This window comes from Rhodnius prolixus, unplaced genomic scaffold, assembly GCF_049639745.1.
Source record: "Rhodnius prolixus isolate KJV_2025 unplaced genomic scaffold, Rpr scaffold_9, whole genome shotgun sequence".
NCBI lineage: Eukaryota > Metazoa > Arthropoda > Insecta > Hemiptera > Reduviidae > Rhodnius > Rhodnius prolixus.
Genome location: NW_027411604.1, coordinates 28911446 through 28924818, shown reverse-complemented (window position 1 = coordinate 28924818; position 13373 = coordinate 28911446). Strand labels below are relative to the sequence as shown.

Below are 13373 nucleotides of genomic sequence, written 5' to 3'. Positions count from 1 at the left end.
TTCTGTTACATGTATTTCAAATATCTCTCGACTGTTTGATTAACCATAATAAGTCACTCCTTATACTAAAAATGTGAATGATGTAGTATTAAATCTCATCTGATCCACATAATTAGATTAAATTAATTAAGAATGAAAGAATACCTGCTTATAACAAGAAAACCAAAGAATTGACCTTTCCATGCGATCTACCGGTTGTATTACTAACTAGTACGTCAAGATAGTTCACACGTACTTTAATAGATAGCGCACTCAATACTCATTTAAATTTTTATGTTCCATTTAAAAATATAGTATTAGATTTTAGTTCATCTACTAAATTAGTGGTCAATGACTGGTTTATAATCAGAAACATGACATTTATTTCTCCGCAAAAAGGTGGCTAATACTTATCTACACATATTTGGTCCTTTAAAGAGGAACTTCCATTCAAAAAATTTGAAAATCAATGATATAACTCCCCCTTCACCACATCACGCATTAATTATGGACTTAAAAATGTAGTTAACGTTTGCAGCTATTTGGTTTCAAAACTACAGCAAGTCTAACTCGCCATCATCAAGCTGTACACTTTTAATTGTTTAAAAAAGTGAGCAATATTTCTAATTTTGCTCTGGGGTGTACTACTAGAAGAGTATACACTCAACGTTTTTTTCCTTGTTAGTCAGTACATAAAGAGTTAGTAAATTATACTAAATTTATTCTTAAGTTCGACGCTTAATAGACTTTGTTTTTATATTCTCACGCCTGTTGTCAATGATTCAGAAAATGAAAAAGAATAAAGAAATTATACGTGAATATATATATATTTTTATGGCTGATGTTTAGGACTAATTTAAATGAAAAAAGAAATAACATCTATTTTATTTAAATTATTTGATTTATAATCAGTTTTGACTAGCATAATTAAATATTCTCATAAAGTAACTATACACTGTTAAGCAGAAGACCCCAAAAAAGAGGCGAGCTTACATTTCTATAAATATTTCTGTATGTAGTTACTACCGTGGGAAAACGTCTGACAAATATTCTTCTATGTCCACGATGCTGAATTTTGCGAAAATTATCTGATAAATATCCATTCCTGTTTGAAAGCTGTCGGAATTTCACTATCTAAAACAGAATAGGCAAAAGATAAGTTATGGTTAATAATAATCACACAAATATGTACATGAAATTCTTACTTGTATTTTGGAAGAGGAATAAACATCACAACAATAAAACACAAAAAGATATAAAAAGAAATCAAGTAAAACCCTAGATAAATTCATAAATTGAAACAACAAAATAACTGATCTCCATTCCTGCTGCCAATTTTTGTGAGTTAGTCCCTTTATCAAAAATAATAATATGGGCGTACAATGCTCCTTCCATTGAAACTTCCAAAACAGCTGATGTTGTGCTGCTAAATCGACAACATTGTGAATTTCGGTACTGCCTTCAGTTTGAGATTGAGGATATACTGAATGATTGGATGCTGAGAATAGTTATATTTTAACGATAGCGCTAGTGAAATCAGAGCATATCAGAGCTAGTATACAATCTGTATAGATTGCAAACAATGCGTCAGACATGGAAGTCCAAATTTATATTTTCTGCCTTCCATAAAGACTGCAACTCCAGCTTCTGCTTGTTTTTTTGTTCAATCCGTGTTAGAGATTTGGTGAAATTATTACTATTAAGTTTCTCAAGATTGTTTATATTGTATCACGGAAGTTTAATCAATAAATAAGAGGATGCCATTGCTTTTTGCTGAAAACTAAATGAAGGGGCTGATGGTGCATTTTCTGACAGTAATTTTTTTACATTTTATCTCAAAAGCTTAAGTTGTTTGCAAAGCCTTGCTGTAGTCTGTAGGAGTTTGGCCGATTCTGTAAACAAATTTAATACTGGTTTGCTACTAAGGGCGCCTAGCAAATCTTGAATAAGTTATGTATCATGAAGATCAAAATAGAAGTATTTTGATAAAGTTCTAAGTACCGACCAGTATACGTTAACAATGTTAATTTCTCTGTTGTAAAGTGAATGTCTTAATGTGATTTTCAAATCCGTTTTTTAAGGAAAAGTTGTAAAAAAGTAAAAATCTTTTCTTTTTTTTTATAATAAACATAACGAGAGAATTGCAATTTTTGTTTTATATCCTGATGTAGTTATTTTCTTCTATTTTTAAGAAAACAATAAATGTTTAAATTAAAAAGTAGTCTTTGACTTTGAGTATGATTTTGATTAAATTACTTGAGATATGGAGACCGTTAGTGGATCCGGAAATACAATCCAAGTAACCACTTCACTACATGGTGGCGTCGTTAGAGAACCACGATAAGTGTAAAACAAATCCATATTTTTTGGCATCAACGAGGCTAATGTAAAAGAATTCGTTAAATAGGCAACACTTCCTTCAGGCTGGACTAAACTCATATCGTGAATAATTGGTTTTAAAGCTGGATTATCTTCTTCTCTTACCTGAAATCAAGTAAATCATTACTTTAGATAAATGTTTAAAAATTCTAATACAATGAAGAATAAATAATGAAGAATAGTTATTATAAAATTTGATTACATTAAAGAAAAATGCCAAAACTGCTAAGCCATCGTCATGGGTGAGTGCTTCTGCGATCGTAGAATAATTTTTATTCCTTGAAACTATGTGCATTTCCATTGCAAATCTATAGCAAGAGATGCTTATGTAGATATAATATTGAGTGCCGACAAGGGAAGCTTTTAGGTCAAGGTAAGTGGTGTTACCATCAGAAATAATTTAACTTTGTATATATGTATATATGCGGAGACCAATTTTATATTGTATTAATCGAATCGTGCTTTCACGTTCTCGGATGCTAACCATTAGAAAATAAAAAATTTAAATTTAAACACTGCGAGACGAAGCAATGCGCTATCAATTTAAGAAAGATGAACTTTGCCAAAGGCCGCTGGATATCAATATATTTTTTTAAATATGTTTCAACTCTTTATTTATTTATTTTTTTAAATAAATAATTGTCTGTTAAAAAAATATACGTTTTTAAACAGAATCGATCGTAACGCCAAGGAAAATGTTTGTTCGGAAGTAAGGCAATAACATAATTTTATAGCGTAGGTTCCTAAAGTTTTGTGCTCTTACCGTTGAAAATCCAGACCATGGCACCGTAAAGATAGATAGATTTTGAGGTGGCATGCAATGAAGTATCTGAGTATCTGAACCACAGAAAAGTATGATGAACTTTCTTATAGTGAACAACGTCATGTTGGTTGTAGAATGCGATGGACATCATGGAAAAGCCCAAGACAGACATTCGATGAGCATCAGTTAGAGAGTGGCCTCGAGGAAGGTCATGATTCAGATAGCTAGAAGATGAACTACGCCATTTTGAAGTTAGACATTGGGGTAGGTACTGACCGCAAATAACTAATAGAACCTTCTATCAAAGGAGACTTTGGCGTCATAATGTAAAAAAGTAAATAATTGGATTAGAAACGGAGTCCTGACTAATCCCCAGATCCACAAAAATGTATTTTCACAGACCGATTCAAAATCTCCTTGAAAAAATAAACAAAACATTGTGAGTCTGATAACTACGAAGATGGAAATGTCCCAATAGAAAGAATACATAGTTGATATTTTCTTATCCCATCAAAAAGATATTAGTCAGTCAAAGTGCCACTTTACTCAGCAGCTTTTCTATTTTCGAGTTCTATGAATTAATTAAATCAAACAATTATTTAAAATTTTCACAAATAAATTAAACAAACAATCATTTTGTTCAGCTTCTAAAAACCAATAGTGTACTGCTGAGGTCCTTCAAACCGTATTTCATATATTTTTCTGAAAAGTTAATTTTGAAAATCTGACGCAGTACTTCCTCTCACAGAGTAAGTTTTGATTTAACATATTTTTGGATCAAATGTAATCAATATTTTGTAAATAATTTAAATATGAAATAACTATTTTAAATTAAACTGGAATAATTAAATTAATTGTTCACATACTTAATGTCATTAATTATGTGTTCGCTTCCTCTGTTATTTTTTTTACCCCAATGAAAATGTATCCCTTCAACATCGTATATGCCATCGAGTAGGGCTCCAAATAAACTAGCATATCTCACACCAAGTGGCTTAATTTCGACTAGAAAGAAATAGCAAAATAACAAAATCTGTATATTTTAACCATTCAATTACTTTTCATTAAAAGACATAGTCATAAAAAAAAATTACCCATCATAGTTTCTGTTTTAAAAAAATAAAAGGTTATTTTCGAATGCAGTTTGAGTGAATATTTAAAGCATTTTAGTAAAATAGGCGCTTTTGGTAAATCACATCTTAATTTGTTTAAAATGCAAATTTATTGCATTAATTTTCATTATCCTTAACTTTTTGCAGAACGCCTTGCATTATTTTCGTTAATATTTTTAATTATTTAATTTTTCTTGGCCGGCTAGGACAGGACTTTTAAAAAAATAAACAATAAATTGTTCTGCACTGTCCAATCATTACGAGGTTACAATTGTTCCATTACTGTCAACAATAAAATAACGCGAAAAAGATTCAATTGTTGTCAATAATCATTATCAATCAATATCCAAAAAGTTTCTGCAGTTTTATTAATTCATTTCAGTGCTTCACGCTAATTGATTGCACACTGAAACTGCTGAATAGCAAAATATGATTCAGAATAACACGAAATTTAAACTGGGAGAACTGGTTTTGTCGGGACCTTGCATTAGTAATTTTTTACATTCTATGTTCTTTATGAAAAGATGAAAAAATGGTATAATTTATTGCAGGTGCTTTCTCCAGCCATTAATATCTCTAGTTTTATATAAATCTACTGCTTACCTGAGTGCCCATTATTAGTAATAGATAAGGGCCTGGGTAGCAGATTATGAAAGCCGATTATCTCCAGGGCAGGAATGGCCAGAGGAATAGCGGAATGACTGTCAATATGCACCGGCGATTGATGCAAGCCGCCACAACTTTTTGAATGCTCATTCCAACTGTTTTGCACTAAATATTCAAAAATACTCGTATGAATTAATGCATATAAATATAAATATTAGTTAATTCAAAGTTGGATTGTTTGAATAAAAAAATTAAAAGATATTAAACTACGCATACAGTTATTGAGAATTTCTAGCGGCATGAATATGTCGTAATGACGAGGCTAAGTATTGGTCAAAATGAGTGACCCATCGGTGAAAATTCAGTAATGTTAAATGTAATGGAGGGCTGCTAAGAAAAAGTCAATATACCACTAATTTCTCTCTCGTAAGTTCGTTCAATAAACAGAGTATCATTGATATCTACTTAAACTAATGATTATCTGAAGACTATCCAGCCTCCTAGTTGCAAAGGAAACCTACTCAGATACTATTAAAGGTCTAGTAAATTCTCACACACCTAAAGTTATTAATATAAGTATATAAATATAATATTAATATATGTACAAAAAAATGATGATATTATTGGAATTGTTATTATTAGAAACACCTTCTTTTTTCTTTTTTTGTCTGAAGGCTTTACAGGATGAGAACTAATGCTTTTATACCCACAGACTAAAACATCAAAAAAGTTAAACCTCCTCTGAAGTAGCCACCCGATCTGGCTGTAACATCGCAAGATATCCACTAGCTACAAATCTCACAAATAGTTCTTTATAATTGTATCTCTCCTAAGTACACTAAAACTAGTGTTGGAAAAGTGGGCTCTCCGACCTAAACTGGGCATCCCAGTCGTCAAACTATTCACTCAATCCTACTCAGGAAGAAAAAGAATTTTACATTGAATCTCTCAGAATAAGTTCTATTCCAACTTATTATTTAGAATATAAAATTGAATTTATATTTAGTGAAAGTTCGTTTGTTAAATCTATTTTATTATTTTTCACTGTACCCAATTTTTTGATCAGCAGTCTGAGGTTATCTTTTCATTAATATTTAACACTTGGAGAAAAAAAAATGACCGTAATAATTATATCTTTATAGCTGTATTTAATATTTATACAAAAATAATCTCTTTTGTAATCAAAACAGATTAGGGACTGAGAAAAGATTACATTTTAACAAGCTGGGTACAGAAAAGGTAAATCTACCAAAGATAAACGTTTAAATTCTATTAACCCTCCAGTAGTCGCATGTTCCTAAAGGGTGCATGTTTTTTTTTCTAATTTGAAAAAAAAGTGGGGACGTAAGCTAAAAGAACTACCCTTCGCGAATCTTCCTATCCCCACTCTTTGTACATGTCAGTGTGTTTTTAAAGTTGTTAGTGATCGCGTTAGTTGCAAATTTTGTGAAAATTTCCTCTTGGGTGCATTGCGACTATTAAAGTAAGTATATTAATTTTTTAATTTTGCAAGTTTTTCTTGCTACAATGTTGCTACATGTATTTATTACTTACTTTATAACTGAAAAACCACAATACTATATTGATAAATATCATCAAAAAATCAATTGCACCTCCAAGGTGCCTGCGACTATTTATTTATTTATTTATTTTTCAGATCCTAAAATGTCCTCCGAAAAGAGAGTGTTCGATTTAAATAAAGAAGATGATGTGGCTAGGATCCACAAAATGCTTTTCGACCATGATTCTGACGAAGAAGAGTTAGACGATTCTTCAGAAACTAGTGAAGATCTTTTACTTGAGAGAGATGGGAATTCTGACACTGAGCAAAGTGATGCAGAAACAGAAGATGAGAATGAGATCGGAGTGGGTGGCTCTTATATTGCAGTCCAAAAAAAAAAAATAATAAGATAATAAATAATTACAGATGGTACAAAAAACCCTTTACCAATAGAAGAAAGTTTGGTAAGCAGAATATTGTGGTACATATTCCAGGAGTAAAAGGAGCGGCCAAAAAGGCTGAAAGCATTATACAGTCCTGGAGTTGTATGATAGATGATGAGATGCTAAATAAAATTGTTACCTCCACTAATATTTATATACAAACTTTAGAGAGTTCGTTTTCCCGTTCAAGGGACGCCAAACTGACCGACTCAATAGAAATAAAAGCTTTTATTGGCTTATTGTACCTTGCTGGCACTTATCGGGGCGCACGCCTAAATTTAGAGGATTTGTGGGACACTAGTGGTGATGGGATAGAGACTTTTCGACTAACAATGAGCCTTAGACGCTTTAGGTTTCTAATGAGATGTATTAGATTTGACGACAAAAATACAAGAGAGGAAAGGAAAAAACTGGATAGGCTGGCTGCGGTACGAGAAGTATTTGAGAAATTTATACAAAATTGCAAAAAAAGCTACTCGCTCGGAGAATACGTAACACTAGATGAAAAACTGGAAGCGTTTCGGGGGCGATGTCCATTTCGACAATACATTCCATCAAAACCGGCAAAATACGGCATTAAAATCTTTGCTCTTGTAGATGCTCGCTTATATTACACTTCTAACATGGAAATATATGCTGGCACACAACCTGATGGTCCGTTTTCAATCAGTAATAAAAGTACTGATGTGGTGCATAGACTAATATCCCCAATAGTTAATTCAGGAAGAAACCTCACGACCGATAATTGGTTCAGTGATGTTTCACTTTTACAAGACCTAGCAGAAAAGAAAATATCATTTGTAGGTACTCTAAAATCCAATAAATGGCAGATTCCAGTGGAATTGAAAAACTTTACAAACCGCCCTGAGAATTCATCCTTATTTGCGTTTAGGAAGGAAGGTACTATAGTTTCTTATGTACCACGCAAGAAAAAGAATGTTATTCTTATTTCCAGCACCCACTTTGATGAAGCAATTGATGAGTCAACAGGATCTCAAAAGAAACCAGAGATCGTAACATTTTATAATATGACTAAAGGAGGTGTGGACACAGTTGATCAGCTTTGTGCAACATACAGCGTAGCCCGAAATACCCGGCGTTGGCCAATGGTAGTTTTTTACGCAATGTTAAACGTCGCTGGAATAAATGCTCAAATCATATTTACAGGCAATGGAAATGAAATAAAAAACCGGAGATATTTTCTTCGCCAATTGTCAAAAGATCTTGTGAAAGAGTACATGATAATGCGTTGCAATTCAAAAATAGGCCTACCTACAAATCTCAGAAACAGGATGTTAGAAATAACAAACCAACCGCGTCAATATGAAACAGAGTCACCCACATCGTCGGTTGTAAACGAAAAAGGCCACAAAAGAAAATGGTGTCAGCCTTGTTTAGCTGAGAAACAAAGAAAAAACACGAGATTTTCTTGTGAAGATTGCGGGGTATATTTATGTTTAGGCCATGTACAAATTATGTGTACTCATTGTCTAAATAATAATACCAATAAAAATAAAAAAAGTTATATTTCTGAGTCGGAATAATAAAATTTGTGATGATTAAGACTATTTTTCAAAAAAAAAAACTGTTTAATATGTTTTATATGTTATATTTGATGTTTGTTTGTTTAAGTGTTTTTAAAAAAATCCCGTTCATTATATCAATTTAGTCTTATTTATATTGCTGCCAAACAGTTTTTAAATTAATATCCAAAAAAAGAGTATAGAGAATCTGTCGAAAAAAACTACACCTCACAGGTGCACGGCGACATATTAGTATATAAAATGCATGCGACTAGCGGAGGGTTAATTAACTTCTATTTTAACATAAATTAAACGTGTAGATAGTAAAGAAAGTGACAATTAGTCTGAAACACTGCCACCTAAAAGATTTATTGTGACTCCCTAAGTGTAGTGTTTGTGAAGTGGTAAATGCGTTTTTGTTAAGTCTGATTAATGAGTTAGTGTTCGCCTGTGAGTTTGCTAAACCCAAATAGTTGGATCCATTAACTGCCTAAAGTGACCCTAAGTATAGTGGCTTAGGATGAAAGAATTATTAGACTAAGATATCCTCAAAGGCTTCATATCTGTGAAGAAGTGGCTAATTTTATTCCCCCTGAAGTACTAACACAACATTATGTAAACGAGTATTCGAAAATTTCTATGATTTCCGCTAGTGATTAAGCCAGAAATGTATGAAAAAGAAAATCATTTCATTATATCATTCATATGTATATTTTTTATTAATTAGATATTCTCAATAAAATAAATTTAATTTTATGGTTCAATGCTACCCTTTAACAAGTTTTCTGTTTGTTTTCTTCGCTCGTTGAGTCTTGATCCATGCAGTTGGACTCATTAAATCTCAGAAACAAGTTGATTAACTTGTCGAACATTTATAATTTAAGAACAGAGAAAAAAGTTAGTGTCTATGCAACTACAACCGAACGAGGAATGTAAACAAACAATGATGAATATAAGTAATTGAACGATGATTTTGGAAGCAGAAGAATGAAAATAATGTTTTTCTGTAAATAATATGTTAACAGAAAATACACTTCTATTCATGTCTGTTTTATATTTTAAGCAATATTATTCCTTCCAATTGTTTTTAGGTTTATCATTGAAAACTGAAATACTTATAACATCTATAAATAACAAAATAATAGTAAGATCTGAAAAAAGAAAATTGTATCCATTGAAAAACCAAGATTGGTTTTGAATTTTTCCGTGAGTACATGACATGATTAGGAAAAGTTACGAGTTCTAAGGAGTAATTAGAAAATTATTATGAGGTGAACCAATCAATCACTTTTAATTGACTAATACATAAATACCATGGTTGAATACTATAGATAAGAGTATGAAAATTTCCCTTTAACATATTATTACTTACAATCATTCGAGTATCCAAAGAATGCTGCATATACTCTTGCAACGAAACCTAGAAATTTGCAATAGAATAATTTTATGTCTTCAATAAGGCATGAAAACCTTAAGTCTAGAAATATTCTAAGCAATAAAAAAGCATCAAAAATTTACCAGAAGATAATAATGGTATTTTGACATATTTATTATTGATGAGTCCAATACGAAATTTATCTAATATTTTACCTCAATTTTCATACATCTGAAGTTTGTTTTTTTTTTTTTTAAAGACCATTGTCTTTTTATTTCTTTAACATTAACCTAGGACTGATAAATTTTATAGCATTAGCAAAGTGAGGGTTTCAGATGCGACACCAACGAGGAAACAATCTCTAAATAATATTTTCCAGTTGGAATAGCATGAACAAACGCTGACTCATTGTAATTAGTGATTAATAAAATAAGACTGCTCAATTACATAGACCTAAATCATTTGTATATTTTGAACACGTTTCTAGGAAAACAGATCTCTTATTTTCAAACTAATATTGGGATGGTAATGTTGAACGTAAAATGTCATGAGTGCTATAACTTTTCAGCCATTTAGAGTAATTTTAGCAAAGTCCTCAAACCAAAGATAAAATGGGAAAAATCAAGAAAAAAAAAAAATGAGAGGAGAAGAGAATTCGGAATTTTTACCTTCAAAACAATGCAAAGAAAATTTGGGCAGATTTGGGTGAAAATTATACGGTCCACCCCTCGGAGGTCTGCAAGCACTCAAAGATAGAATGTAAAGCAGGATTCAGTCTTGGGAGGAATTCAACGTTCGAAGTTGAGGTTGCTGTACGGTGTGAGTTGAACAATTTTAAGTCTCTAGAATAGGTCTGTTACACAGGAGAAAAGTTGTTACAAGGTAATAAGGTCACCAAAATTAGGTGACAACATTCAGTAGTAGGACTAGTGGAGACTCTTTACCAGGAAATGGGCTAAAAAAAAAAACTTTCGATAATCTATACTTATTTAGTTTAAGAGGAGCATTAAAACAAAAAAACGAGCACGTTGGATCAAAGGGTTGAAGTTAAATACTTCTGTCTTAGGATTGGCTGGCTCATCCATAATTAAATTCGGTCTTCGGTTCTCAAAAATGCCACGAAACGCAAAAGAATTGGGACCTGTTTGCATTGTACTTTAGTAAAGGATAAAACCGACTTTCTATAAAAATCTGTTACTTTCTTGACCTTTCCTAGAATATGGTGCCAATTGAAAGATTAAATTACTGAAGATGTGGTTTGTTGTTTTGAATATTTATGAATAAGTTTAGATTTTGAATTGAAACAGATATTGTTAGCTTGCAGTAAAAAAGTGAAAGGCTTAAAATATTTTAATCTACTTAAAATTAAAACTGAGACTTGCTGTTCATACAAATATTGAACGAGTTAAAATTAAATGTTTTACTAAAACTGATAATTATCTTCTAATCTGATTTTTACAATAATGATAGATGCTTTTAGTAATAGAATAGTGGTGCAATTCTGAATTTTGAAGGAAAAGAAAAGAAACTAGGAGTCAGAAAGCTGAGAACTGAGGGGCGCGCCCTGCAAAGCTCAACGTTTTGGGATTTATAACCGGTCTTAGTCGATGTTTCAGTTAAAAGTTATTATGAGATCTGTATAACAAAGTAAAATATGTTACGCCTATGTTGGCGAAAGCTGATGAATAGAACAAAACTCCTTCGAAAGAGATTAACGCAACGGGCCCAAACACTCTCTAAAGTTAAACACAAATTTTACAGATACTTCTTTACTATGTACATTAAGTTAAATAAAACTTTCAAACTATATTTGAGATAATTACGAAAAACAAGAGGGGAAAAGTGAAAAAAAGAAATCGTAATTTTGGATTCATCAATTTTGTTTAATGGAATTTTAAAATATCCAAGTGCTGCTAAAATCCTTTTCTCTACTACCTCATTTAGCATTAATTTCCGAGTACAAAAATGTTTTTTAGATAAAAGTTAGAGCGAATTACCTAAACATATTTAAGGCAAGTTTTCAATTAAGAATATGTGGCACAATCACAATGCTTACTTTAGTTAAAGAAAGCAAATGAAATGACATTTTTTCAATTAAAAGCTAAGTGGTCTCCAGCTGGTTAGCAAATTTCTACATATGATAAAGTATATGTACATAATATGATAGTAACGCCCAAACCACGAATGAATCATATTACTCACCTAGAAAATTCATTAAAATCAATAACTTCTCCATCTTTTCATTTCACAATATATAAAAAAAGACACTTAGATTAATGACACTTCTTTTACAACTATTCATTAAAAGCAAGAGATTACAATGGATAAAAATAAAATTATATAAGCTTGTTGTGAACGCTTTAGATCTTGAACAAAAACTGTTTAGCGTTTCAAGGACTGCGACATTTTACATAGCCGTTAGCCGATGCTGATAAAATGGACGATTATTTGTTTAGAGTAATATTAATGATAATACAAAGTAAGATGTGAAATACTCACGCTGTAAGTCTCAGTTCAAGACATCACTGAATAAAAAATCATTTTTAATCATGAATATTTTATTTACCTATTATTCAGTTGGCTTCTATTGAGTAGGTGAGAGAGGCTTATGCTTAAGAACAGGACTGCTCTGAAGAGGAAAGTGTGAAGCTTAGCTCTCCAGAACCGTGCTAAAAATTACTATTAAATTACTGCAAAAAACATTTTTAATATGGATCAAGTAGCTCACCAGGTTTAAAGCAGCCTATTGAAGAGAAATTATTGCCCTAAAAACGGATTTTTCTCCTTTCTTAGACAATTGCCCGTTTTACCACCATCTGGATCAGCCCAGATCACAAATACTACTCGGTTCCCGATAGGATCTTTTGCTGATTCATATTGCTCACCAGGCTCTCATCAATATATCCATTTTTGCCTTTAGATTCGCTTTAGAGAACGTTTTTCGTAGGGATGTTATTTTTTTTAAAAAAACACACCATATCTAACTCCTTTGCTCTTTTCGAATCCTTGAAAAAGCGAATTTTCTGCACTTCGCCTGACCTTCATTCCTGTGCACAGACATTTAATTATTACAAATAATTATTTCAATTTTCCAAGCACATCACACAAACGTGAATCTTCTCTAAGTAGATTTTTTTTCCCCATTTGGCCTTAACCTTTACTAGGTTTCATTTTATCTGTAAAAATGTAAAACTATTTTCTATTATTCATGCAAAAACATTTAGTGAGTAAACAGAACTGACAGAGTGTGACTGTAAAATTAAAACTGTGGTATAATGAGCGTTCCATTTATAAACTATCATGAAGTTTTGGATTGCAGTTAAACATTTTGATTTTATTTCTGACAATTTTTTGGTTTTAGAGTAAACGAATCCTCCACAATTTTTCTTACTTTACGATATTTTTCTCCCAGCATGGATTTTAAATTTATTCTCATTTCTTACATTTACAGGGCGGATATACTTGAATTCATCCAATAGACTGTGGAGTTAAATAACGTACTCGTATTTTCTGACCAAACTGCTGTATTATTAATGTATTTCGTGTTGAAGCAAGTAGTGGGGTTTGATTGGTACTGGCGGGAGAAGGTGTTCCCCGTAAGATGGATTATAACATTACTAATTTAATTACTTATACTAACATGTGTAATACACGTGTCTGAGAGTTTTGCTTAATCCTAGTTGCTTGTTGGT

General features: G+C 31.7%; 1 protein-coding gene across 1 annotated transcript; it reads right to left on the bottom strand.

The window, feature by feature from the left end:
- Window positions 1–840: 840 nt before the first annotated feature.
- LOC141454047 (carbonic anhydrase 2-like) lies at window positions 841–12066 on the bottom strand. Its single transcript, XM_074127829.1, has 7 exons — window positions 11884–12066; window positions 9679–9726; window positions 4837–5004; window positions 3988–4126; window positions 2561–2666; window positions 2236–2463; window positions 841–1113 (listed from the first exon to the last, which is right to left on the bottom strand). Exons 1-7 carry the CDS (start codon window positions 11915–11917, stop codon window positions 928–930), a joined length of 909 nt encoding a protein of 302 aa, XP_073983930.1. The 5' UTR covers window positions 11918–12066; the 3' UTR covers window positions 841–927.
- Window positions 12067–13373: the final 1307 nt, after the last annotated feature.